Source organism: Malaclemys terrapin, chromosome 11, assembly GCF_027887155.1.
Source record: "Malaclemys terrapin pileata isolate rMalTer1 chromosome 11, rMalTer1.hap1, whole genome shotgun sequence".
Classification (NCBI taxonomy): Eukaryota; Metazoa; Chordata; order Testudines; family Emydidae; genus Malaclemys; species Malaclemys terrapin.
The window spans coordinates 31,715,783-31,731,764 of NC_071515.1; the positions used below are offsets into that span (position 1 = coordinate 31,715,783).

Sequence of the window (15,982 nt, forward strand, 5' to 3'; positions counted from 1 at the left end):
TTACTTTTTATACTTAATTTTTACTTTTAGGAATGATGACTCTTTAGTTTAAAAAATAGATACATGCCTATATCAGGTATTGGTTGGAACTGCTGAAATTTGTAATTTGTCTGCTGACTTGTGAAAACAGGCTACATCCAATGAGCATCACATACCTTTGTAAAATCAATGCTAAAGCCTCCTTGACAAAATCCCTGTCCATCAGCATCAATAATTGCTACAAAAAAAAAAACAACAACAAAAAAACAGATGGGGAGAGAGTGATAAATTAAACTTTGTGACAGGGAATGGTAAGATGGTTATAATTACATTGACCCATTCTGCTCAAACATCCTTGGATGGCCAGAGCCTGGACTGGGTGAACTTGAACTCCAGGTGATTTTTGGTTTGGTGTGAGGGAGATTTTTGTCCCTCTCTCGGAAGCAGTGGTCAAAGCCAGAGGTCAGATACCAAATTAGGTGCTTCAATAGTTTGTTCTAATATGGCAAGGCAGATATTTCTTCCTGTTCTTCAACACATAATCAAATAACTTTAGGATTAGTTTTAGGCCAGGGGTAGGCAACCTATGGCACGCGTGCCGAAGGCGGCACGCGAGCTGATTTTCAGCGCCACTCATACTGCCCAGGTCCTGGCCACCAGTCCGGGGGGCTCTGCATTTTAATTTAATTTTAAATGAAGCTTCTTAAATATTTTGAAACCTTATTTACTTTACATACAACAATAGTTTAGTTATATATTATAGGCTTATATAAAAAGACCTTCTAAAAACGTTAAAATGTATTACTGGCATGCGAAACCTTAAATTAGAGTGAATAAATGAAGACTCGGCACACCACTTGTGAAAGGTTGCCGACGCCTGTTCTAGGCCTATCTGAATAGAAGTAAATGGTAACTCCATATTCCTGCCGAGTTAAATTCCAAAGGTATTGGGGAAAAATAGATGTAAAGTATCTGGAAAAAGGAACATATTTTTCTCTTTCTACGCAAAAAAAAGCACACCACCACCAGAAAGCTATATAACTATAATATATTTCAAGGGTTGTCTGAAGAAGAAGAGAAAAGCATTCCAGGCTGATCGTTCCCATGCTAGGATTCAGCCCAGAGAGAGATTTTATGACTGAGTTAATCCCCTGAATATACAGCTTTAGGGCAGTAATATGACAGGCCCTTATTTATAACTGTTGAATATTCGTTAAGTTTAAGACATAGACATTTATGCTTTTATGTTGGATGACTATGGAATGCACTTCCTGCTGTTCTGCAGAATTTCTCAGTCAGTGTTGTGATTCAAAAGTAGGTTAAAGAAATAGGGTAACAAATTTCAAAAGTAATCTCTTATTCTGGGTGCTCAAGTTGAGACATCTTGGGTCTGATTTCAGAGGTGTGAGCCACCACAGGCCCCACTGATATGACCAAGATTTGTGGGTGCTCAGCACTTTCAAACAAATAGACCCATGATATCTGACATGGAGTACAAAAAACACGAAGGCACCAAAAATCAGAGGCTACTTTTGAAAATGTTAGCAACTAAAAGTAGGGTGTTATTTGACACAGCTAAGCAGCACAGAAGTGAGACTGTTCTGTGCAGGGCACTTTGTACTCATAATATGTTGCAGTACCCTAGTTATTCTCCTCTTCAGTAGTTCACTGGCAGAAACTTTAATCTGCTCTGGCACATTTCATACAGTTAAAAGGAGCATCAATTGGAGCATTAATATGACATTAATAATTCCAGATTCAGAAATTCATGCATTTGGGGGTTGCAACAGAGCAACATCCACATCCCAGAAGGAAAGCGGGCTCATTTTGGATGCCACAACAATTATCAATGAGCTGTGAAATTCATATCTGGATTTTCCCAAATTCAGGGATATTTGGATCCATGGTCTTAGTTTGATCCACTGTAGGGAACGGGGGTGGGGATGGTGGGGGTGGAGAGAGAGAGAGACACCGACATCTGTGAAATTTGAATGCAAATCCTGAACACCTCGAAAGTTCAGGAGTACCCAGACCTGGGGCTTTGGGTCAGGCTCTTCCCCAATTGCCACAAATGCCAACCTGACCATGGAAAAAGAGGGAAGGCACAAAACAGATTCTCTTCTTACTCCGGACAAATATACATAAAATTGGTGTAACAGAGGAGAAACTGAAATTACTAAGTTAAACAACAAAACCTTCTATACGTACGCGATCTGCAGGGAGCATATTCAACAGCCTTAGATCCATCATGAAGGTAACAAGTTCCTACAGGCTCTCTCTCCTGTTTCACTTCAGTTCTCCAATGATACAAGGGGGCACAGGCCTGAGGAAAAGACATGACAGTCTATAAAACAGATCTCTCTTCAGAACGCCTGAGCAGGTCAGATGGATCTTTGCACCATTGTTCTACTGCATGCCCAAGGAAAAAAGATCCAAAAGCACTGCTTTTAGTAGAAGTACATCACATTACCCACACAATGGGCAGTTGTAACAACCTTAGACAAGGAAAAGTCCACTTGTATTTTTAGAAATGTGCATTCGTTGATAGAAAGTGGTGTACAACTCTCATAAAATAATCTATTGGAAGGGCTTTAGAGGGATTTTTCAGAAATAACTTCAACATCCACTAATTCATGAATTATACTAGACTTTCCTGAGCACAAGAAGAAAAGCCAACCAATAAACTCCTAATGAGAAACTCAAATTGGATGGAAAGGCTAAGTTTAATTCTGAACTGTCACAGTCCTTCCATTGCAGTATTTTCCTGTAGAAGTGTCCGAAAAACATTACAAGCAAGACTTACCAGAATTTTATCATTTTTAGACCTCACAGATGCTCCAAACCACTGGTGAGACTTAAACTCCAGTGGATCATTAGGGGCAAAATTTCTATCGCCTACAAAGAAAATTAAAAACACAGCATTATTTCATGAGCACTGAGTGAGCTTTAGAGAAACAATACTAATACAGACAGAGATAAAAAGCAAGCCGAAACCAATAATACTTGAGGGCAGAAATAGCTTTGATAGAAGTAATTTTTTTCTGATGTGCTTATATCTCTATGGGATATGTGATTATTTACCCAACATGTAAGAAGCATAGGCAGAATGCTGAATTACTGTAAGAGCACAAGTGTTGCAATTTCCACTCTGAATGTTATCAAATCAAGTAAAGATTCAAAAATATACCAACTGATATGATTAGATACAAAGCAGGAGTAAAGTTTTGCTGTCTACAGTAACCAATGAGTTAAAACGTAAGTAAGTTGAATAAGACAGTTATGGCTAACTTGCGCCTTCCTAAGGGCGTATGTGCATTGACTTCATACTTTAAGTTAATTCCCCTTCACTTTCCTGAGTACCCCCATATACATGCCCTAAAAGTTAACTGTTGTTGTGGAAGCTTGGGAGGAGTAAGTTAACTTGAATGGTTTCTTGTGTAAGTGTAAATGTAAAAATCATCTAACATACCCAGCACTGATCCTTCTCCTACTAAGAGCAATGGAAATTTTGCCATTTCAGTGAGAAGATAATCAAACCCCTAGGGTACAGCACTCAGAGTGGGAGATAACTAAGGGCTTGTCTACATAGGGGAAATAGCCTGGAATAGCCTGAAAATGGATTAACCTAGAGGCACTTTTACTACAAAAAAGGAGAGTCCACACAAGGAGGTAGTGAAGAATAAGTTACTGCAGTTTAAATCCACACCCTAGCTTATTTTGCAATAGCTTCCTTGTGTACACAAGACATGAAAATTACTGAAGTTTTGCTATGTCTGTGTTTAAAGTATCAGCAAGCTGACTAGTTGATACATCAGTCCCACATGCTGCAAAAAATACCCTCTCTTGTGAATCAGCAGCTCCATTACTCAATACTTGTGACTACTTGAATCAAAACTTCCTTGTACATTATACACCTTGTAAGGAAATCTCTGTGTCCATAGGCATGCTATTACTTCCTGATGGGGAAATCCTGCGGAAAGGAAAACAAAGCAGACTCCAGTCCCCACAGGCGGCTAAAACAAACAGGTGGCTAGATAACCCTTAGGGCTAGTCTACACTAGGCGGGGGATCAATCCAAGATACGCAACTTCAGCTACGCAAATAGCATAGCTGAAGTCGAAGTATCTTGGATCGAATTACTGGGGTCCACACGGCGTGGGATCGATGGCAGCGGCTCCCCCGTCGACTGCGCTACCGCCGCTCGCTCTGGTGGAGTTCCGGAGTCGATAGTGAGCGCGTTTGGGGATCAATATATCGCGTCTTAACGAGACGCAATATATCGATCCCGGATAAATCGATTGCTACCCGCCCGAAGCCATACCCTTAGTCTGATCTTAGTCCAGAACAACACAGAAACCAAGACAGGTTTCCGTAGTGTCAGAGAAAGTTATTTTATTTTTCTAATTTCAATAGCACAAAGAGGCCAATGAAAAAGACATTTCAGTCCCTTCTGCTCTCTCACTATATTCCTATTTAATACTTCAGTGGCCAGTAAAAGTGCACATCTCTCCATGATCAGCAGCCTGTAGATTTGTATTACCACCCAGCGGTAGCAGAATTTGGTCAATTTCTGTCTGGAGCAGAAATCTGTAATTTGAAGCCAGGTATCTTCTGAATGCGATTTGATTATTTACAGTATGTACACAAATCCTGTAACCCTTCAACAGGTTTGGTAACACATGGCACACAGGCAAATCCTTCTTCCAGAATCCTCAGGCAAGGCACTTTTTGCCCTGTCCCCAGAAACAGCTGTCTTGCCTCTGAGGGGCCCCCCGCAAGTCTCTCTTTTTACAGACTAATCCCTTCAATTTTACACCTGGGGAACTCCTAATCCCAGGCTGCTCACCAAGGCTACATGACCTGGAAAAGTGAACCTGGGGCTCTGCAGTACCAAGGAAGTTGGAACCTCAGTGCTTCAAGTGCCAGACAAAGGAGAATGTTTTAACCCACACAATAACAATACCCTTAATGATGTGTTGGGTTGTGGTTACTGTGTATGGCATCTTTAACTCTTTTTATGGGGAGTTTCATCCTAGGTGCTTCCATCTCAGTGATTATGGAACCATTAAGCACCTTTTGCCATAACAGTATTAAAAAGGTAGAGAATGAGGTGGGTTTAAAAAAAAAAAAAAAGATCAGTTTCCCTAATTAAAGCTTTCCGTATGAGGATGTAAATTGGAGACTGCAATATATCTAGGACTTGACTGAACTAAGTTATAGGTTAACAGTTGAATTTTCCAAAGCACCCTGCATGACTATGTTCCCACTGAAATCAAGCACTGGGTGCTTTTGAAAAATTCCACCCTAAACTATGTCTACACTGGCAACTGAATGACAAAACTTTTGTCTTTCAGAGGTGTTATAAAAAAACAAAAACAAACAAAACCCTGAAAGACAAAAGTTTTGCCGCAACAAATGCCAGTGTGAACTGCGTGTTGTCAGCAGGAGCGCTCTCCTGCTGACAATGCAAATACAAACACTGCTCGTTGGGAGTGGAAGTTTTTGTTGGCAGGAGAGACGACAAACAGCAGCTACACTGCATGACTTTTAGCAGCACGGTTGTAGCGACACAACCGTATCGCTAAAAGTTGTGTAGTGTAGACAAAGCCTAGGGATTCTGGCAAGCCGCTGTTGGAGTGGGAGGAGAGATTTAAGCACAGTTGTTTAGGTATATTCCACAAACACAGAAAATGATACCTTTGTTCTTCTGAACATGCTCAGAAGCGTTCAACATACAGTATTAATGCACAAATGTTTGACATGAGAGATTAAATTTTTGTTAACTAAGCCTTACAAAGAAGCTCAATTACGAAACAAAATAATCATATTTCATAAGCAGTGTTTGGACAAAGAGAAAAAAGAACTGTCTCCTCTCTCAAGCAAGGCAAAAACATCTCACCTACATGTATCAACAAGTGAGAAATATATGCACTGCAATAGCTTCTCCCTAGCAGCTTTTTTAGATTGTGCCAAAAGTTAAAGTTTCACGAGAGTATTCTTTAGCCTGGCAGGCACAGAAAGTAAATTAGGTCTAGAGTCCTAAGCGTGCAAAACTGAAAATCAGTAAGTGTTTACTAAAACTTATGAAACTTTGGGTACAAGAGTTCACATGCTCAAACCAATGTAAGACATTTTGGTGGACAATTTTTTGTACTATTTATTTCTGAATTTTGTTAAACCATTGATGAGAAAATTACATCTAGCTACTATATATTTTAAATCAACAATTTTACAGATTGATTCATATTTTAATACATTTTAAAATTACTGTAAAACCATCTCAGTGAGCATGTCTCTCTAACCATAATGTTGCCGACCCCAAGTAAATAAATACATACATACATAAAATTGGTCAGGTCCTCAAAAATCATGATATTGTCTTAAAAATCTCCTTGCCAAGTTAAAATGCATCCATTACAAGGAACACAGTTGGTGGGTAAGCCCCTTCATTTTCAGTTTAAACCAATTTTTAACAAAAAAAGTATGGGTTTTACAAAAAGTATTTGTTTTTTCCTTGATTTTCATCCTACGTTTGTATCATTCAAATATATAAAAAAATAATTTGTTGTATTATTAGGAAAATACAATACATTGCATGAGATATATGTATTACGATAATACATTAGTCTGCATGTATATGCAAAGCTGCCTCTTGAAGTAAGGCTATGTATTAGTCTAGAATACACACAAACAAACAGGCCTGCTGCACTCAAGCTCTAAGTGTGTACACATCTGAATGTGCTGATGAATCTCACATCTACCATGTCACATTTCAAGCTGTTAGCAGATAATGGTTTAAAGATTTGATATACTAAAATGGGAAGAAAACAAAAATCTGCATCAGAATAAGTTTCAAAACACAAGGAGGTATTCAAAAGTTTCAAAAAAATCAGGAGAAAAGGATGAAAGTTGAGTGTACGTAGTGCAAATGGTATGGCTAATTGTTAAATGTAAATATAGGCTAATAGTTCTAAATCTACAACAGTAAACTGTTTATTCAAATGAAAAGTTTTATTTGGGGATTAGAAATATATTGTTTTCTTGAACTCAGAGGTGGTATTGTGTTTTGAGTTCAGTTTTAGTTCTGCAGCAAACCACATTAATGCATTGATGAAAAGAATTCAACCTACTGAATACTTTTTTCCCTGTCCTTCTGTCCACCAAAATAAACCCTGATATTTACCCAGAAAAATTAAGAATTTTGCACCGATTTTCACCTGTTTTTGTTGCTGTAGTGGTAAACTCCCCGGAAACCTTAAATAAAATAAAAACTGAAAATGACGGGCCTTAATCATGGGGTACATGTCACATAAATAAAAATGAATGTATAAATGCCAGATCTGTGTTGGGGCTTTTCCTTTGTGCATCTGTTCCACCATCCTACTTATCATCATCTTATGTACCTTTTCGTTAGGGAAAAGGACCTGATGTGCCAACTCAATAGTGCTCAGCCCCTTGTCACCCCTAGGACTTTTTCCTCTTTCTAGTCAGAGTAGGCAACCACTCCAAACAAAAAGTACCTTCACCTAACTGGTCCTAACACAATTATGCCTTGATACATTCCAGTTCTATTATAGTCAAGCCTCCTGCTCAAAAACAAACTTGGTATCCTTTACTGATCAGTTTTGTGGGTGTATTTTTGCTGTTGGAGAAACGGGACATTGTCATTATTATATTAAATAGGACTTAAATTTACATCTGGAAGTTGGGATGGGGAGAAATGGCAGGAAGAGGAGGAGATTATTAATCACACTCTTTCAAAGAAGGCAGAGAGATTCAAGGAGGGGGGAGGTTTATTTCTGACATATTTTTGGCTAGTCCGCTACAGTCTATGCCTTCTTCATTCAATATAAATGCTATTTGCTATATAAACAATGGTGAAGTTACTGTTAAGTGATCTGGAAGTTGTGCTATGCAACCCTTAACATGCTTGGAAGCAGAAACTCATGAAAGCTCCATGGTAATGAGAAGATTGGACTGTAAACATTGTTCCCCTCTGGAAGTGAGAGTCTGAATTGAGGTAACTGTATGAGTCAAGACAAGAGGCACTGAACTGGTGAAGTTTGGCCCAGACTATGAATACTTAAAAAGCTGTAAAATTTTAAGACTGACCTAATTTACAGAATAGATTAAAGTCTCCTCAGTAAAATAAGGACTGGTGCAGTTAAGATGAGTTTTAATAAATGGAAACTTAATGCAGCTAGCCAAAAAAAGGCAACCTTACAAAATATACAGGAGTGCTCTTTACAGAAAGCAGATTGTAGATGGTTTGAAGCTGGACATCTTCCACCTAAAATCTGAATAAAGGTTTGACTGTGGGGGATCGTGAGCCAAGAGGGCGAATGTTAATCGTCATTTAAAAGTCCCATGCTGTGAAGGGACTGACTCCTGCATGAGTATCACTTGGTTAGCAAGCCTGTTTGGATCATGACCCAGTGATAAACAGGAACACAAAGCTCCTGCTTACCTCTGATTGGGGGAAAAAATCCTGTTACTTCCTCAAGGCTCTGTTGGAGCAACAGAATTCCCCCATCCTCCCCCTTCCCCCCCATCTGATGTAAGCAAGAAGCTGTGTGTTCCAGCTAGTCCTTAAATCATGATCCAACTACACCCAGTGAAACAATATTCTGGCAGAAATCTACCTATTCACAAACACACAAGAGTGATTTCTCCAGCGTTGGGAACTGACAGCACATTGGTGAGGTTTTACACATGTAACACCTCTCCCCACTCTGTAGTCACTGGAGTTACCCTGAGCCAGATTCAGATTTCACGTACTTCAGGGTAAATCACAGAGATGACAGCTGGGTTTCAACAGAGCTATAGAAGTGTGAAGGAGGAGTTAGCAAGATTAGAATCGATCCCTCTAATTACAAATGAAGAAACAGCCTTCACACAGGTGAGTAGTTTGTTTTTGAACCAAACAGCTCCCTTTGAGATTCGCAGGTTTAAATCTCTGTCCAAGTCAGTGGCCAAATCTACACTACCCCTTACTTTGGTATAATTTACTTTGCTCGGGGGTGTGAATAAGCCACCTCCCTAAATTCTCTCCGTCGGCACACAGCATTTTCATCAAATGTGTTACAATAGCGCAGCTGCACCAATGTAGCACTTCTAGTGTAGGCTAGCCAGTAAAACAATCATGCCCATTTAAAAAACAATATTTTGCTAAAAGTGGATAATTTCCAAAGATACCAACTTTCCTAGTCCTGAGATCCATTGATGAAAAGTGCTATACAACAGCTATATTATCATCCCAACTTCCCTTCCTTATCCTACTCTAGGGGAAAGCAGGAGTTCCCCACTATTTCCTCCTCAATATACATAAATTTGCCTTCAAGAGTTTTGTTCAAGTTCACAACATGCTAGTTCTGCCCTTAACTCTCTATCAGCAGTTCCTAAACTATGGAACACTGAACGGATGAAGCTGCACAAAGCAGCTAATATGCCCTCCTAAAACTAAATAGGTCACAAATAGAGCCAGGCCAGACTGATGGAGTAGGCTTCCAAACAAAGCCTTTTATTGTCTAGGATCACCCACTTCAGTATGGAAGGAAGCTAAGAAATGTAAGGGAGGGGGCATTTATTATTTATTATTATTTCCCTTTTGAAAACCGTATTTCTCTTTTAGCGTGGATCAAAACAATCGATCTCAAACGAATTTCAGCCAAAATGAATACAGGACAACTCCTGCGTAAACACTGTGGTATACTAAATGTGGGCAGTGAAAGAATACAGCTAATTGGGAAAGTGCCAAACTGCACCCGGTCAGACTTAGCCTACGTAACTTTTTTTCCTGGAGCAATCAGGAAAAAGCTGGAATGGACTCAAACATTTCAACCAGTACATGAAAACCCCAGACTTGAAGCCTGGTAATTTTCTGTAGATGCTTTTCCCAGTTCCCGATTTCAGGAAGTGATACAGAAAAGGCAGAGAGTTCTGGAGACATCCTCATTGCCAGGAAAAAGATTGAAACTAACAGTGAGTCACAATCTGAGGATATATATATATTATATATAAATTTTTAAAGAGGTGGGGGAGACAGTTTATCACTGCAGAGCCAGCACTTTCTGTGCTAAAATGGAATTTGCCAGAGAAATCTGCAACTCATTAGCATGGAAGTTCAAAGTTGTATTAAGAGCATATTTCAGTTTACAATAGTTTAATGGAACGTTCTGTATTTTGTCAGATAACTAAGTATTTGAATTAGCAAGGAAGCTCTTGAAACAGGGACTCAAAAATACAGGTTATGAAGTTGACTGCACAGGGCTGTACACAGAGGCATTTTGAAATGGAACAGTCACGTTTTCCCAATCTAATATGCAATTCAAGAGCTCACAAGTACACTGCATTGAAACATTAACAGGAAAGATTGTCATTGCAAACTTAAAACTTTTTACTATTCCTTTGACAAGCTTACGGGATTCCAAACAATGCCCTAAACATTCTTGAAAAAGGAAGAGTTAATTTCAGTCTTGCAGGCGTGATACTCAAGGGAACTGCAAGAGACTTGAAAGGAAGAAGAATATAATTTCCTTTTTGGAAGCAGTCACATAACAGAATCCTTTGGTTCACATTCATTTTCTACATATTGCTCACATGTGTACAATTTGATAGACTTCAACTGGTCATGTAGGTCCCTCAAAAAGTGTGTATGCACATGTCCAGAATAAAATTTCATAGCTTTTAGTGATCCCACTCCCCCAAAATGCTATGGCAAAAGAACGGAGGCATTTATCCAGACTGCATAAAGCCAGTGAAGGTTACGCCCCCTGACATTCACTATATTACCGGTAACAAAAAATCTTAATGTGCCTTGTATGCTGGAAGCTGTTTGTGAGCGGCACAGCTGTGAGCTACTTCAGCAAGGCACTGTAAGGCACCCTAGGGCAGGGGTGACACAGCTGCTCATGAGTATGGACTGTACCCTGGTACGTCACACTTGATCAAAACTTACTTTTCCTGATGTTCATGTACAATGACTTCAAAACACCCATCTGCTCACTGATTTTTGTTACCTGTTACAATTAGTGTCTGACAATCTTTCGGCAAAATAAGAATAAATTTAATCTTTTCTAAAGAGGAGGACATCCCCGGTCTGTACAACCACTGTGAACTACCTTTCAGCATTTCAAGAAACCATCAGCTAGGCAACATTTGGAAATACTTTCAGCGGTAGATGGATCTGTGTCTGTGTAAGACCAGTCCTACTGAGTTACAAGGCTGTGAGGAGGGAGGGGCATGGAAGGTAAGTTGCATACCACAAAGCAATGAGAGACTGGCCCACAAACAGTCAAAACTAGTGGGTGCAGCAGTCAGGGTGTATCTTCTTTCAGAGGTGTAGTGTATATATACGGGTAGCTCCCCTAGCATGGGTACAAATAGCAGTATACATGGTCAGGCCTGGTTTAGGCAAGTAGAGTGAGTACATATACACACCCTCCAAGGGTCTATTTGAGTACATACCCTATACAGCTCTCTAGCTGCCCAAGGCATGCTTCCTGGTCTATGCCACTATTTTCAGCAGTGTATTGTCCTGCTGCCTCCCCGCTACTGGAGCCTTTTCCTACCACAGGGAATGACTTCAGCAGTGGTGAAAGGCTCCGGCAGTGGGAAAGCAGCAAGGAAAGGCTCCACCACCTCCCCATTACTACAGCCTTTCACTGCTGCCTCCACCCTGCCAGAGCCTTTCACTGCTGCGTGTAGCTACACATATCCGACACGTCGCTGCTAGTGATGTGTAGTGTAGATGTAGACTAGAAATCAGGGATTTTCAGAAAAAGCTTCATGTAGGTGCACAGTTAGGGTTGCCAGGTGTCTGGGTTTCAACCAGAACGCCAGCAGCTCTGGTCAGCAACACTAACTGGGCCGTTAAAAGTCCGGTCGGCAGCGCAGCGTGCTAAGGCAGGCTCCCTACCTGCCATGACTCCGCGTGGCTCCCGGAAGCAGCAGCATGTCCCTCCTCCGGCTACTACGCATAGGGGCAGCCAGGGGGCTCCGCAAGCGCAGGTTCCACAGCTCCCATTGGCTGAGAACTGCGGCCAATAGGAGCTGCAGGGTCGGCGCCTGCAGAAGGGGCAGTGCGCAGAGCCACCTGGCCACGCCACTGCATTGGAGCCAGTCGGGGGGACATGCCCCTGCTTCTGGGAGCTGCTTGAGGTAAGCGCCACCCAGAGCCTGCACCCCTGACAACCTCCCATCTTCCAAACCCCTCATTCCCAGCCCCACTCCAGAGTCTGCACCCCCAGCCGGAGCCCTCACACCCCCACAAACCCTAACCCCCTCCCACACTCCAAAGCCCCCTCTTGCAGCCCAAATCCCTCATCCCCATCCCCCTTCTGCACCCTAACCCCCGAGCCAGCCCAGTGAAAATGAGCAAGTGAGTGAGGGTGGGGAGAGTGAACAACAAAGGGAAGGGGGATGGAATGGACAGGGCCTTGGAGAAGGGGCGGAGTCTTAGAGCAAGACGGGGCAGGGGCAGGGCAAGGTTTTGTGCGAGTAGAAAGTTGGCAACCCTATGTGCAGCCCATAGGGTGAATCATACCTTTTAGCAAGTTTTATATCATTTGGTTTCAGAAGGAAAAGAGAGAGGGTGGTGTAGTAAAATTTAGCTACAGTTCAACGCCTGTGCAGATTTTCACTATGAACAAATGACCAGATCTGGCTGCCACGCAGCAAGGGCAGGAAATCAGATGCAAAACCCAGAGTATGTGCTAGAGCATCCGCCCTGTACAGTAGAGGTCCTCTACACAAAATTTGGTGGGGAAGGGGAAGAAAGGAGAGAAATGAGAAAAGAAACTATTTGTTATAAGGATCATAGTTTTTCCATCTGAATCCCGAAAATCTAATTTTTAAAGCCAGAGTTTAAAACACAAGTTATGTTTTCACAGATAGGTCATGAGGGTGAAGGTAGACAAGGTTTTCCCAACATGCTCTAAAAGTTTTGTTTATAGCAATTTGGTTGGGAAACGAGTAACTCTCTGTATCTTCAAAGGAAGAGAAATTACTACTACATGATCTCTTTGCAATTATACAGTGTATATTGTTCTGGGAGTAGATTTCACCACAGCGTTTGTATTGAAGAATCACTTAACACCCACTTGGAGCTTCTTAACAAATGCTGAAATTGTATTTGAACACAGAAAGAAAACTCCAAAGAGTTTTAAGAAGTAATTCAGTTCAAAGAACCTGCTAGTGCTATGTTATGTTTACATTATTAAACTAAGAAGAAGTCAGGAAACTCAAAAAATTAAAATTTCCAGTGTTAATACACTTCATGACAGTGATGTATTAACCTACTCAGTGAATAAGATAAACAGGAATGGAAAAATTACTTAGCACTTATACTGTACACTCATCAGTAGATCTGCAACATAGTCAAGTTAAAGTTACAAAAACAATGTGCACTGCCTGACACTTCAATTTTGAAACCTTAACAATGAGTTAACACAAGATATTTTGCATTTATTCTAAAACAAGTATTTTTTGCACTGAACGTCCAATGTATTTTTTAAAAGGAAACTAATTTTGAAGCATTTGTCTGGTGATGTTGTGACACCACTGGCATGTAATTAAGTTATGTTTTGTACAAAGTAAGTTTTGTGAGGTATCATTCAGAAAGTCTTTATCTGCTAGACATTAATATCTTGTTGGATTGTATGTGTTAGCTTCATATGTGAAATTATGAAGTTTGGCTACGTATGTGTTACTGAAACATGTTGTGAGACTGAAAGCATCCGTAATCAGCCTTTCAGATACAACAGTAAAAAGGCCAAACAATGCTAATGGCCTACTGAGGAAATGCACCCAAGCACAAGGATTACCTCAGGAACTGTGTACAATAAAAACCTCTCCAAGATAGCACTACACAATGGGAAGTGTTTAACCCAGGTCACAGCAAAAGAGCTTTCCAGCAAGTGGGAAGACACGAAAAAGGGGGGCAATGACATCATGAGGGGTCCTCACTCTCCCTGCAACAACACACCTGGAAACACCTGTGGGACAAGAGCTGAACGGTGGGAAGTCCCAAGCTAGAGGGATCTTTAGCCTGTGTATGAAAACCTGCCACTGGGAAAGCCATGGCAACTTGTGCCTTAAGAATCTGCCAGCCTGTTTATCACTCAGGGTGAGAATTTGCTAATTTATATCCTACCCATCTAGTGTGTTAAACTCAGTTTGCAGGGTTTGCTTATTTACTAAGGTAATCTACTTTGATCTGTTTGCTATCCCTTATAATCCACTTAAAATCTATCCTTCATAGTTAATAAACTTGTTGTTGTTTCTCTAAACCAGTTTGTAAAATTCATAACTGGGGTCAAAAAGCTGTGCACATCTTCCTCCACATTGAGGGAGGGAGCGAATTTCATGAACTTACGCTGTACAGTTTTCTGTGCCACGCAAGACAATCCCACGGGCCAGACTGAAAGCCCTGACGGGCCAGATCCAGCCCGCGGGCTGTAATTTGCCCTTCCCTGGTTTAAGCAACAACATATCAAAATTGTTGAAAATACAGCAGCTGTCTGCCCACCAACACACAAGTGCACCACACGTGTGTAAGAGATGGTTTGAGTCACGTGAAAGAGAGGAGACATGCGATGTTATCAATCTTATCTATATGTGTTCTCTCTCTAGATACTGTAAGTGGCTGTTGACGGGGGGTGTGCTGCGGAGTTGTCTTGTAGTTGGGGTTGCGGTGGGCTTGCCTTGGGGCGGGGGGGTAGATTGCTGGTTTTCTTCTATTTCAAAAGTAGGCCATTCCCAGGCTAGGGTTACTGAGCGCTTACCACCAATTCCCAGTGGCAAAGCCTTTTCAGAGAGAACCACCAATGCAGAATTCTGGAAACTACTGATGAAGGTAACCTGGACCATATTTTTATTTTGACCTTGCTCTTCTTGCTTGTAAGTACAAAGAAACTGCAGTACTTATTCTGCAGGAAATAAAGAAGCGATAACTGCCCCACTGATTTACACCAATATACAGATATTCTCAGGCATGGAGTGGCTTTTAGGAGGATCAGTGATTACTTTAGAACAAGTGCCTTTCAGTCTCTCAAAGCAGTTTGAGTGGCCATTTTTTAAAAAAGCCCCAGGTGGCACAATAGCATCTAGATATCTTCAGCTCATGGGGAAGCACGTCCACTGTGTCAACCCTGAGGAGGGTATAGTGTGTGCTTTCCTCTGGGACCAGCTCTGTACAACCCTAGTACAACCACCAGGAAGCAGTTCCTACACAAAAGAGTTTCAAACTTGTCTAGCTACATCAGTGGCTAAAAACCCTAGTGTAGGCAAGGCTTCTACTGACTCCAGCCCTCGGGAGTTTAAAAGAGAGAGAGAGAATTCCTGTCTTTGACCCCAGAACCATTTAAGACTGAAGTCTGCCTGTGTTATATACCACAGGCAGGAAAGCCATTAGTTAAGTTCCATATTACCTTCATAAAATGGAATTCTCACTGGATATGAAAAATTAAATGAAGAATTTTGAAGAAGCCCACTTAATTAAATGTTAGTCCATGCACAGAGAGAATGCTAAGTTTTCCATTAACAAAACAGTCAAATACTCTTGGGAGTAATCTGTTTTACATTGCCATTTCCAAACAACACTCAGGAATTAGCATTTGTGCAACATATGAGAAATAAAGTAGTGATGGATGACCCTGCAAAGCTGTAGAGGTTCCACTCAGTTAACCACTCAAAATACACAGGGAGAAATATGTACATGATGTGAGACTCAGGTCATTCCCTCCTTAGCCCCCATCACATGCTGTGGATGAATTACAAGCCTTTTCCAGTTCCCTGCATATGGGGAGAGATAGCTCAGTGGTTTGAGTATTGGCCTGCTAAATCCAGGGTTGTGAGTTCAATCCTTGAGGGGGCCACTTAGGGATCTGGGGGAAAATCAATACTTGGTCCTGCTAGTGAAGGAAGGGGGCTGGACTTGATGACCTTTCAAGGTCCCTTCCAGTTCTAGGAGATGGGATATCTCCATTAATTTATTATTTTTATT

General features: G+C 41.1%; 1 protein-coding gene across 1 annotated transcript in view; it reads right to left on the reverse strand.

Moving 5' to 3' along the window:
- ITGAV (integrin subunit alpha V) overlaps positions 1-15,982 on the reverse strand; it is a 79,929-nt gene that overhangs the window by 44,018 nt on the left and 19,929 nt on the right. Inside the window, exons 3-5 of the mRNA XM_054043352.1 lie at positions 2,783-2,874; positions 2,188-2,302; positions 156-217 (exon numbers count right to left, since the gene is read on the reverse strand). Coding sequence (XP_053899327.1) covers positions 156-217; positions 2,188-2,302; positions 2,783-2,874 — 269 coding nt within the window. The remainder of the gene's footprint in view (positions 1-155; positions 218-2,187; positions 2,303-2,782; positions 2,875-15,982) is intronic.